Source organism: Micropterus dolomieu, linkage group LG21, assembly GCF_021292245.1.
Source record: "Micropterus dolomieu isolate WLL.071019.BEF.003 ecotype Adirondacks linkage group LG21, ASM2129224v1, whole genome shotgun sequence".
In the NCBI taxonomy this organism is placed as follows: domain Eukaryota; kingdom Metazoa; phylum Chordata; class Actinopteri; order Centrarchiformes; family Centrarchidae; genus Micropterus; species Micropterus dolomieu.
The window spans coordinates 23,876,247-23,888,224 of NC_060170.1; the positions used below are offsets into that span (position 1 = coordinate 23,876,247).

At 38.7% G+C, this 11,978-nt stretch overlaps 1 protein-coding gene across 2 annotated transcripts; it reads left to right on the top strand.

The window, feature by feature from the left end:
- Positions 1 to 420: 420 nt before the first annotated feature.
- On the top strand, positions 421 to 9,140 carry slc2a11b (solute carrier family 2 member 11b). Of its 2 annotated transcripts, none has more exons than XM_046035334.1 (13): positions 421 to 935; positions 3,322 to 3,368; positions 5,198 to 5,296; positions 5,675 to 5,835; positions 5,935 to 6,059; positions 6,191 to 6,320; positions 6,421 to 6,569; positions 7,329 to 7,513; positions 7,695 to 7,805; positions 8,121 to 8,222; positions 8,321 to 8,396; positions 8,495 to 8,622; positions 8,711 to 9,140. In XM_046035334.1, the coding sequence occupies exons 1-13, from the start codon at positions 908 to 910 to the stop codon at positions 8,903 to 8,905; spliced, it is 1,536 nt and encodes a 511-aa protein (XP_045891290.1). In that variant the 5' UTR covers positions 421 to 907; the 3' UTR covers positions 8,906 to 9,140. The 2 variants fall into 2 exon arrangements, with proteins under 2 accessions (XP_045891290.1, XP_045891293.1); XM_046035337.1 differs by lacking the exon at positions 421 to 935 and adding an exon at positions 1,643 to 1,774.
- Positions 9,141 to 11,978: the final 2,838 nt, after the last annotated feature.

The following is an 11,978-nucleotide window of genomic DNA, read 5'->3' on the forward strand; positions in this document are numbered from 1 at the left end:
ATCAAGATGCTGATCAGATAGCATGGGTATTGCACAGGTGTGCCTTTGGCTGGCCACAATAAAAGGCCACTCGAAAATGTGCAGTTCCATCACACAGCACAATGCCACAGATGTCGCAAGTATTGAGGGAGCGTGCAATTGGCATGTTGACTGCAGGAATGTCCACCAGAGCTGTTGCCTGTGAATTGAATGTTCATTTCTCTACCATAAACTGTCTCTAAAGGCATTTCAGAGAATCAGAAGGAGCTTTATTGCCAAGTAGTGTCTTACACATACGAGGAATTTGCTGTGGTGATAAGGTGCTACACGTAGACAATCATACAGTCAACATAAATAAATGTAGAAATATAATAAATATGGAATGAAGTCAGCTGCAATCTTTCCTGCTCGCTCGTCGTCCTCATCGGGGTCTCGACCTGACTGCAGCTTCTCACAGCCGTTGAAGAGGAGTGGACCAACATTTCACAGGCCACAATCAACAACCTGATCAACTCTATGCGAAGGAGATGTGTTGCACTGCGTGAGGCAAATGACCTGTTTGGATCTGTGCCTGCCTAAATTCTTGTCTTTTCTGTTATCTGATGTTTGTTTCATGCTTAGTTTCTGTCTGCCTGTCAAGTGTTTATGGTAATCCTCGAGTTATCCCTCTGCCTACCTGTCTCTGTTTTCTCCTGCTTTCTGTCTGCCTGCCTGTCTCGTTAGTCCTGATTCCTCTCTCCTTTGTTTCTCCCGCCTGTTCGTTAGTCCCTGGTGTTAAATGTTTGCTGCATGTTCAGTCTCTGTCCGGTCATTGCAGTGTTTTGTGGTATGAAGCCTGTAGTTCTGAGTCTCGTGTTGTGTTACAGCCTCTGTCTGTATTTTCCTTATTTTCTGTGTGATTACTCTGTTCCTTTTGGATTATTTTGTTATGCTGGATTCATTGGACTCAGCCGCCAGTAAGTGTGCTCGCTTTGTGTTAAATAAACCTTTCTGAACTGAACCTGCTTTGTGTCCTGCATTTGGGTCCTCCAATCTGCTCAACCCTACAAATCTGTGACAACAGAGGTTGTAGAGGTTATTTCCCTCTACAATGTAGAATGTTAGAAGTATAAAGTAGCAGAAAATGGAAATGCCTCAAATGTGTACATTAGTCATTTACTTTAGTAAATGTATGTACTTTCCACCAGAAAACCTGGATTCTTAACTTGCTTATTAATACTGTCCATATTTATTTTCTCCAAAGCTTAAAACATGTGATTTTTGGACAGGAACAAATGAGAGATTAACTCTGATTAATAGATTAAAGAGAAAGTCCAACCAGAACTTAAGTTGACATTGTTCTTCTTAAACGATTTTAGAAAGTTGTGGTATATTCATGACACAAATAAACAAGTGCCCAGCCCACATGGAGTTAGGCATGTAAAATACACCAAATAATAACGTTGCAGTGGTAAAATAAAATCTGTTCTTACACATTGTCATGGAAATTATATACTTCCCAGTGGAGAATTGAACAACCAACTGTTGTCTTTGGTTAATTTTATTAAAATGAGAAAATAACAGTACTTCAAACCAGAAACAGCTGGGTCAGAGGTATACTGGTGTAGGCAGTTTCGAGCATCAGAGGAAAGAAGCGCAAAAACATTTTGAGGCACATATATTTTGTCTATAGGAGCCTTTCTTTGCCTTGAAACTCGGATTCACAGGGGTAATAGAACAGAGACAGAAGAAAACAATCAGCTCTTCACCCTAACATAAACATTGGTGTGGCATAATGGACAGTATAACTATGGAGGTGAGTTTAGCGTATATGTTATTCAGCATGCATGTAAAATCAACATCCTGCCATCACACACATAATATTGCAAACTTCACAAACACAACTCATCTGCTCCCTTTATAAAACTGAACTCCGCTTTTTATAAACAATAACACATAAAACAAAATGTCCTGTCTTACATCAAATAAAAAATAAACCCATCCTCTTCAGGGGAGACCATTAAAACTATATGTTGCTATGGTCAATCGAAGTGTACCTGAATGTAACTATGTCTGACTTTGAGGCTCTGCACTGCCAATGTTTCGAGACAATGTGTGTTATCTCTTCAGGTGACTCATTTTGTAGAGGTGGTCAATACATCTATAATTGAGTCTGACAGCTCAAACATTTTTAGTTTCATGTTACATCTGGATGGGTTTTATTTGGATGAGAGGGCTTCTAGCTGTGAACCACATGGTGCTCCCTGAGCTGTTAATATCTGTCACATGAGAGCTTCTTTTATCTGCTGTCTGTGGAGCAGCTCCAGGATCTGTTTGAGGATGACCTCATCATTACACACTGTCTGCTGCTGGCAAAACTAAAACTGTACATTAGTAATAATAGCATGTCTTCATTCTATTTTAAGGTGAATTTTTTTACTTTAAGGCTCAAGTGGCCAAATGGCCTGCGATTAAATTCTCAAAGGCTCTTGCAGGATTAAACCTTTCTGGCTGGTAGAGTGATCGACTCTTTGGGTCATGTGTGCAGAACAGCATGCCCTTAAAAAGCGTCATAGTAGCCTACTTATGAAAGGATGCTGACCGAAATCCAAAGCATCTGATGTTGTTAAAATTCACTTGTGTTTTTATGTATGTTTTTGTGTTTAAAATTTAGTTGTTCTATCAGAGATCTAAAGTTATAGACCTAAAGGCCTTGGTAAAAATAAAATACATTCATATTTTATAGAGTTACACCTCTATTTTGAGTTCTTCTTACATTTTCTACCAACTTGACAAATTTGGGTAATTTTGTTTCGTTTGTTTTGGTAAATTTGGTAATAAATTTGAGTTGAAAGCACTTAATAGGCAACTGAATACGTTGTTGTATACAGAATACCGAATATGTTATTGTACACAGAGCGTTCTTTTATGCTTCTGCAAATACTGTTTCTAAGTGGCTGTATAAATCAGTGTTACGCTAAGGTGATCTGCTGATAACAATCTTTTCTGGCACATGAAGAACCTCAGGATCATGTCTGTGTGTGGAGCTGGATTATAAGTAGGTGAAAAAATTTTAATAAGTTCATGAAAGGCTTTAAGCACAAAACTCAAATGTCCAAGTGCGCATCATTTTCATTTAGACAAGAAAGGGTATTATTCCTCTATTTGGGTCAGCAATCCCTGTCTTACCAATGTGTTGGCAAACCACAGCACCATGCAGGCATGCGCTTTAAGGAGTTAATAAGTTTCCCTCCTGGAGCTGAGATCATATGCTGCACCTTCCAGTAGGCTGCCATTATGTAAAAGCTTCGACTGAAGTGGAGTATCTATTATTTTAACACTTTTTATTTAATTTTATGGCAGCTTCCACGATGAACTTCAGTGAGGGATCTGTGCAATCAAAGAAGGACGTAAGTTACCTCCGTGCTTATTTTACAATTTTATTTTATTTTATTTTATCATTTAATACCTGAGGAGGCTGTGTCCTTCCACGTTATGCTGTTCTGAATTTTTCAGCCAGTTTACTGTGAATATGTTCATCCACGCATCCAGAGTCATCATGTTACTACTGGGACAGACGGCAATAAGATCATGTCCTATGTTGTGCAGTGTGAGGGCTTGCCTGGAAAGCACGAATTTTACCTGATAGGTGTTAAGTTTTTTATTTATTAGCCTATTGTTATATTTATTGGATGATGGTTCCTTTGCTCAGTTAGTGCAAAATGGAGATGTATCGGATAAAATGTATCACCTCTTAATGAGGCACTTTTTTAGTTAATTAATGGTTAATAAATTATTTTGGATATCAAATGATAAATAAATCATTTCCAGGCTATATAGATAAATTCAAAATACAATAGGAACCCAAAACAGAGCGCTTTTTTGAGCGCTTATTTGTTAATTGAGCTATTGATTGTCCAGATGGTAACGTTTCCAGCAGGTCCATTGGAGCACTCAGGATGTTAGAGAAAAAATAAAAAAGCGCACTATGTGCGGTGCAGTATATGGCACTGTATTGTGTTTTTTCCAGTGGAAGGGCACCAGAGGGCACTTTATTACGTTTTAACTACCATAAGGGAATCCCAGAGCTGTGCTTTGTCAAACATTGGTGCACTAGGGGGTCCAAAACCTGTTCTTAATAATATCTTAACCTGAAACGGAGTTATTAACCGTTATTAAACGAATAAATATTAAAGCAATTAAATACAACAAGCACTTCATAATGAAGCCTTAAAGCAGTGCCATTTTATAGACCGTGCAGAATTAAAGGATAGCAGACATGCAGTGCCTTTGCATGACCTTTGACCATTCCCCATCGTTAAATTGACATTTTTTAGAAAGCAGATGCTGCAGATGTTCACATCAGTTCACTGACTGCTCTTCTAAATTTTGGAACATAGGGGGAGTCAACACATAGCATATGTGTAGGCACATTTAGTCAGTCTTATCATAAAGGTTCTGGGCCTTTTTACATCTGCATCTGATTTTATATCCCTTTATTGCACGTTTCTGAAAATGTGAAGGAAAAAAATCCAAACAGGCTATATAGCCTATATAAAAAATATTAGCCTACTAAAGGGGAATTACCTCGAAGTGTTTGGGAAACAAGGGTTTGCAAGGCAAAGGCAAGGAATCTCCCAGTTATTAAATATTTAACAGTCTGTCTTTCCTCCAAAAGCCCTGGTGCTGTTATAGCTACACTGAATTAACCTGCATTTGAAATGTCTCAATTTATTTTATATGTACTGGGAAATCAATTTTGCAACATCCTCTTCTGGGCTTGGATAGATGTACACCTTGCCCCTCATTTATTTCTTTAGGAGAAATAAAAACCAAGCTGGAACCCGCATTGTGTTGCAGTGGAATAGTGATAAACATCTAGCTATTCTCTTAACCTCGCGGCCACTTTAGTCACAACAGATCGATTGTACCATCCTCAGGATAAAACCGTCCTCCCCCGTCAGATCCGGTTTAGCGCAAACTCTTTGCAGGAGTCTCTGCCCTCAAACGACAAACAACACTGGAAAAAACTTTGAGCCAAACGTCGGCGACAAAATGCCAACCGCATTTATGGATGAGTATCAACCACTGCTTAGTGCTAAAGAAATCAAAGACAAAAAGCGGAAAAAGGTATGTGGGTTAATGTTTTAAAGTTTTAAACAAGAACTGGCTCTGGGATGCAGCTTTCCAGCCACGATTAGAAGTAGGCCAATTGTTTCTTGTGTCTGTTGTGTTGCAGCTTCCAAACAAATCCCTTCTGATGGCTGTGTGTGCTGCGTGTATAGGTGGAACCTTTCAGTATGGATATAATATATCTGTCATCAATGCGCCCACAATGGTAATAACACAACTGTCTGTCACTGGCCTGTTCATGCTCAGTATTTAGTGTAATTAATGATAATTATAATAATGTTAATGCATAGCACAGAGCAAAGTCTTTATCCTAAAAGATACTGTACTAGGTACAACACAGCTGTACAGTAGTATGTAAGCACAGTAGGCCTTTGTGTGTTAACATTTTTGTCCATGTTACAAACCCAGTAAATAGGCTACATACAGTCAACAGTTACGGGACATAACTAAGTTACATTTTTTCAGATCTCATACAATATCCACTAGGCTACATATTGCACAGATGTGTCTTTTTAATATTGGAGATCACGGATCAGTGTTTTGTATTTCTCCTGCTGTTGTGTTTTCCTGCTTTTATCTTCAGTATGTGCATGATTTCCTCAACCAAACCTGGAGGGAGCGTTACCAGGCTGACATATCAGAAGATGTTCTCACCCTGCTTTGGTCCACTATCGTGTCTGTATTCACCATAGGAGGATTTATAGGAACAACAATCGGTGGGACGCTGTCTGTGAAGCTGGGGAGGTATAGATGGGAGAAAAAAACAATGTATTTCGGCAAAATGATCTTATTTTCCATATTGTATTTAAGTTATAAAGTTGTTATGTAATGTTGCTTTTCCAGGAAAGGGACACTGTTGACCAATAATATATTTGCATTAATGGCAGCTCTGCTGATGGGTCTGAGTTACCCTACAGGATTATTTGAATTGCTCATCATTGGACGTCTTCTCACTGGAATAAATGCAGGTAAATAATTCAGAAATACATTTAAAGACATTCCTACATCCCACATCAGTGTATTCAATGCAAAACCATCTTAATAAATATTGGATTAAACATGTCAGACGTCTGACTTTAATCATGTTTTATTTGTATAGGCATTGGCATTTGTGTTCAACCACTATATCTGGGGGAAATAGCTCCAACTGCACTTCGTGGCGCCATGGGAATGGGAACATCTGTTTTCATCACTGGAGGGATCTTGACTGGACAAGTGATTGGCCTCAAGTAAACGCTGTTTGATTTTTAACATCACATGAAATAGGCTGAAAACCTTCCCTCGCGATCTGTGCTCACAATAATGAATTGCTTCTGTGTGATTTCACAGAGAGCTCCTGGGCAGAGAGGAGTACTGGCCCATCCTGCTCTCCACCACATGTATCCCAGCGTTCCTGCAGCTCCTGATCCTGCCCTGGTTCCCAGAGAGCCCTCGTTACCTGCTCATTGACAAAGGAGATGATGAGGGATGTAAGAAAGGTAAGCTGATGCTGCCACTTCTGCACCATTTTTTGACCTTTAGCCGGCAAAGATTGTTTTAGTCAGTGGTGGAAGAAGTTTTTAGATCCTAATACTACACAGTGAAAAAATACTCCACTACAAATAAAAGTCCTGCATTCAAAATCTTACTTAAGTAATATGTAAGTATGAGCAAAATGTACGTAAAGTATCAGAAGTAAAAGCACTCATTGTGCAGTAAAATGGTCCTAGTCTGTGTCTTACATATATATATATGGTGTGTCTGGATTGATATTACAGCAGCATTAATTTGTATGCTGCATTTTACTGCTGTAGGGTTTATATACTGTTGAGTTCAAGATGTTCTCAACCCTTAAAGGAAACGTAACCTTTCAGTTAATCAGAAAAATTTTAAAATCAAAAGCACAAAATTTGGAGAGACGTCTCTGAAATGTGATGGAGTAGAAGTATAAAGTTGCATAAAATGGAAATACTCCATTAAAGTACAAATTGTACTTAAGTACAATACCTGAGTAAATGTACTTAGTTACATTCCATGACTGGACTTAAAAAGTCGAGGAGTCATTCATCTTCATGGCTGTGAGATGGAGCATGTGATCACACCCTTGTGGTGTCTTTGTGATGTGAAGATGATCTGATTTGATGCAGAAAAACCATTTGATAAGGTTCTCAGAAACAGACCTTGTAGCCTGGTCATATGAGGAGGAGCAGTGTATGTGGGAAAAACTACAATCACCACGTGTGCTTTCCTGCCTGCAGCCCTTAAGCAACTGCACAGTGCTGACTGCGATGGTGAATGGGACGACATTGAGAAGGAGAAGAATAATTTAGCAGGTTTCCAGGCCAAGAAACCCTGGGAGCTCTTCACTGATCGGAGTGTCCGCTGGCAGCTTCTCACCATCATGCTGCTCAACATTGCGCAACAGCTGAACGGCATCAATGCTGTATGTACATGATGATGTACCTGCGGTCTTCCAATATTCTCTGTCCTGTTGTCTCTCACAAGGTTGAATCATTGGCAGCTTAAACTAAAAGACTAAAAACACCACTTATGATTACTAAATGATGAAAAACCTAATTTAAGTTGCATTTCTAATTCTGTTTCCTTGTCTATATTTCCTGTAGATTTACTTCTATGCAAACTACTTATTCAAACGATCTGGTATCCCAAATGATAAAATACCATACGTGACTGTTGGCACTGGAGCCTGTGAATGCATCACAGCTTTAACATGTGTAAGTATGAGTTATACATTTTATTTGCATGTGCATTACTTATAATTTTGATGTTCCTTCATGCTACATAAAAACAAAAAGTAAGAATAGGTGCACAACAACAAGGGTAAAACAGTCAAGACCGTTCTAATAAAAACCTCAAGCTGAAAATTGTCTTGTACAGAAACACTTGCACAGAAGGAATAAAACATGTAAAAAAAATACTGTGGAGCAGGAGTTGACAGAACAAAACAGTTATGTAAATATGAAAGGTCAGAGTAAAAGTGTTTGCCTGGGGAGTCTCTTTGGTCTTGTGACATGCTGTGTGTCTCACAGGGTATGCTCATTGAATGTCTGGGAAGGAAAGCACTCATCACAGGAGGATACATGCTGATGAGTATCTGCTGCATTTTCTTCACGCTCACGCTCACTTTTCAGGTGATTACCCACGGGGATTGTAAAATAAACCAATAGAAACTTAAACCAACACTTCTGTTTTACGCTAACATTTCTTTTGCGTGACGTCTTTCTCTTAGGATGCCAGCCCGGTATTTCCATACTTGAGCATGGCGTGTGTATTTGCTTTTATCCTGAGTTTTGGCTTAGGACCAGGTAACTGACTGAATGAGTAACTTTGAAGTCTTTTCAGCAGCTGTTGTTGCACAACGGTTAACAACTAACTTTCTTCTGTTGTTTCTTCTTCTGTTAAGGTGGCGTGACAAACATCCTGACCACTGAACTATTCACACAAACTTCCCGCCCTGCAGCGTACATGATCGCAGGGTCAGTGAACTGGCTCAGCTTCTTCTTCATTGGCCTCACCTTCCCTTTTATCGTGGTAGGTGTCCAAAAATAATTTTCAAATGTTTCAAACAAAAGTATGGGGGTTTTAGAAAGTTGGATTCACCTGTGTTATATTTGTACAGATTGGGCTGCAGCAGTACTGTTTCCTGGTGTTCTTGGCCATCTGCTCCTTAGTGGCAACGTACATTTTCCTTGTCGTTCCTGAAACCAAGAACAAAACCTTCCTCGAAATCCAGAATGACTTCCAGTCCTCCAACAACAGAAAGGCCTGCAGTGCTGATGGAGCAGGAACAACACTGTTATCAACCTCTATATGAAATATAACCCATAGCTCTTTACAGTCCACACACACATCACAACATAATAAATCACTATAGAACATAATAATGGATAATGCTATAAAATGATGGTGCTTTGCTTGAACTTCGGAGATGTACTGGGTTTTCATAATGACATCTCATCAGTACACCTACAAACATAAATTGAAGAGATCTTTTTATGTAATATTTTGGTGTGATAAATGTTAGTTTGTACTTTTATAAAGGGTACTCTACTGAGAATTTTCAATAAAGATCCATTTATGACCCAGTGTGAACAAGCTCAAACTGAACTTTTTATAGGCTGCCATGGTATTTCAGTTTTGGAGAACAAAGGGCTCATTGAAGTGTGTGTCTTAGCACGAGCTAGAATTAATAAGATTATTAGAAAAATGTTTCCACTCTTCCAGTGTCCTTTCCTTTGGCTCTGCCTACATAGGCAGGAGTAAAGTCTTATGCACACGGAATAGATTTTCCAGTCATTATTTGCAGTTCAGTTTATTGTTGATTGCAGTAGCGAGTAGTTGTACAAAAAGATGAATGTACTGGTTTGTTTCCAATTCTATGGTTGCAAGTTGCAGCGTGTTGGTCTATGGTCTGGTGTGGTCTGATGAGAACTGTGTCCACTCCCCCTACCTGGGCCTACCATTTCCTGTCACCTATGCTACTAAATATACAACCCTGTGCCGTTACACTGCCACCCAGCGTCCAAATACTGATGCAAAATGTACCTATCTAAACAAAATCATATCACATGCCAACAATAAACATGAATGGCTCCTACAGAAGTATTCATACTTACCCAAAGCATTACTCAAAATAGTATATGACAAAGAATACTAGTAAAAAAAAAGAATTGAAGTAGTTTTTTGGAGAGTACTCTAACAGTTATTTAGATACAGGGTTACTGTAAAAGAGCTAACAGGTTGGTTACATGTGCACAGTACAATCCAAACCTTCCAAGTAAATCAAAAGTTAAAGAGGTTGGACACAAACTGAACTGCAATTTACTCCTAAAAAAGAATAACTCTGTAAATGTTGCCTGTTCCAAATATAGGACAACGTTTCATCTAATATAATAGAATAAAGAATAAAATAATTCTGATTCTGAAGTAAGCCGACCTCAATTTTGTGCTTTATACAGTAAAGCTACTCAATTGAATGTACTTAGTTACACTCCACTACTGACCAAGGACAATATATAGTAATTTATTATTAAATAATTCTGAAATCAAAAGAAACAGGTTTATTAGAGGGCGTGTACTTTAGTCTTTTTTTCTGACAATTTATTGCGGTACCCACCAGTCCAGCAGGTGGCGGTATGACGCCTACAATCTATGTGAGCAACAGGCAACTCTAAAAACAGGGAGGAAGAAGAAGAGGCAGGCTCCACAGAATGGTTGCGAGCATAAATGTAAAGTTGACGATGATACGTTGATAGTGAAAAAACCACCAACAATGTTGCATCCCAGTTGAAAAAGAAAAGTGACAGAATTAAGGCTATTGTAGAAGCAGCAGGAAAACGTCTTGATATGAAAGATATCAAAGCAGATCAAATACATGCATTGTTGACGGTAACTGAAAATGGAAATACACAAACTGAGGGTTAGGACACTTATAATGGTTCTTCACATACTACAGTGGAACGCAAGAAGTCTTATAGCTAATGGTCAAGAATTCAAAAAGTGCATTCATGAATTAGATATTGTTCCAGATGCAATATGTGTACAAGAAACTTGGTTACGAGACAGACTAGATTATGTGATACCAGGGTTTAGCTCTATAAGATATGATAGACCTAACAACCAAACTGGTGGAGGGTTCATCACCTTTATCAAGAATGGGTTGGCCTACAGGGAATCCCCAAGTTCAGAAGATTTAGAATGTATAATAGTTGAAATCTATAGTCCAAGGAAAGAGGGAAATATTAAATTGATTAATTTCTATAACCCATGCAAAAACTTAGATATCAATACTGAAACTGAATGAAATGGCAGGGACTGTATACAGGAAAGAAATATGGTGTGGGGACTTCAATGCAGACAACAGCTTATGGGGCAGCAATCACACAGATAATAATGGGGACATAATTGAAGAAATGATGGAAGAAAGATCACTGGTCTGCATTAATAATGGACAGGGAACACAAATGGATGTGAACAGGGGTAAAACATCATGTTTAGATATTACACTGGTATCAGATAATTTAGTAAACGCATGTGAATGCGTTTGTTATGAATGATTCTACCATAGGAAGTGACCATTTTCCAGTTCTCACTATTATTAACACAAATGTATGTTTCCAAGAAGGAAGTACAAAAATTTAGGTTATGTTGTACGAAGTCAGCAAACCTTGTGACGTTAGAAGGTGATGTAGAGGAATGCACAAAGCAAATTACAGAACACATTATAAATGCAGCACATTTAAGTATTCCAAAAAGAACAACAAAGGGCAGGAGGAAAGTGCTCTCCTGGTGGAATGAGTGTAGCAGAGCTGTAAAAGAATGAAACAAAGCTTTTAAAACATTAAAGAAGAATTTGTCACAAGAGAATGTTTTGGATTTTCAAAGGAGTGGCACATAGGACAATTAAGAGAGAGTTTTGTTCCACCATAGGTAGAGGTGTAGAGTTAGGGGACATATGGTCTATGTTTAAAAGAATGAGTGGGAAAAGGAAAGCGACTAAAATCCCAGCTTTGACAGATGAAGGAAAGGCGGTAGTGTCGGATAAAGAAAAGGCAGAGATGTTGGGTAGGGCTTTTGCGGCTGTGCAGAGTGGTGATCACCTTATGGATATTCATAAGCAACAGAAAGACCTGGCACTGAAAATAAGGATGTGAAGCTGAAGAGGGAGGATGGTACAACAACTTTAGATGTGGATTTTACAATAACAGAACTCAATATAGCTCTGCTTGGCACGGGATATACAGCCCCAGGACAAGACCAGTTATGTTATGCCATATTCCAACAGCTGCCAGTAGAGTCAATTAAGCTAGTGTTAAGACTGTTCAATAAAATATGGAAGGATGGAATAATGCCGAGAAGTTGGAAAAGTGCAGTTATACAACCATTTA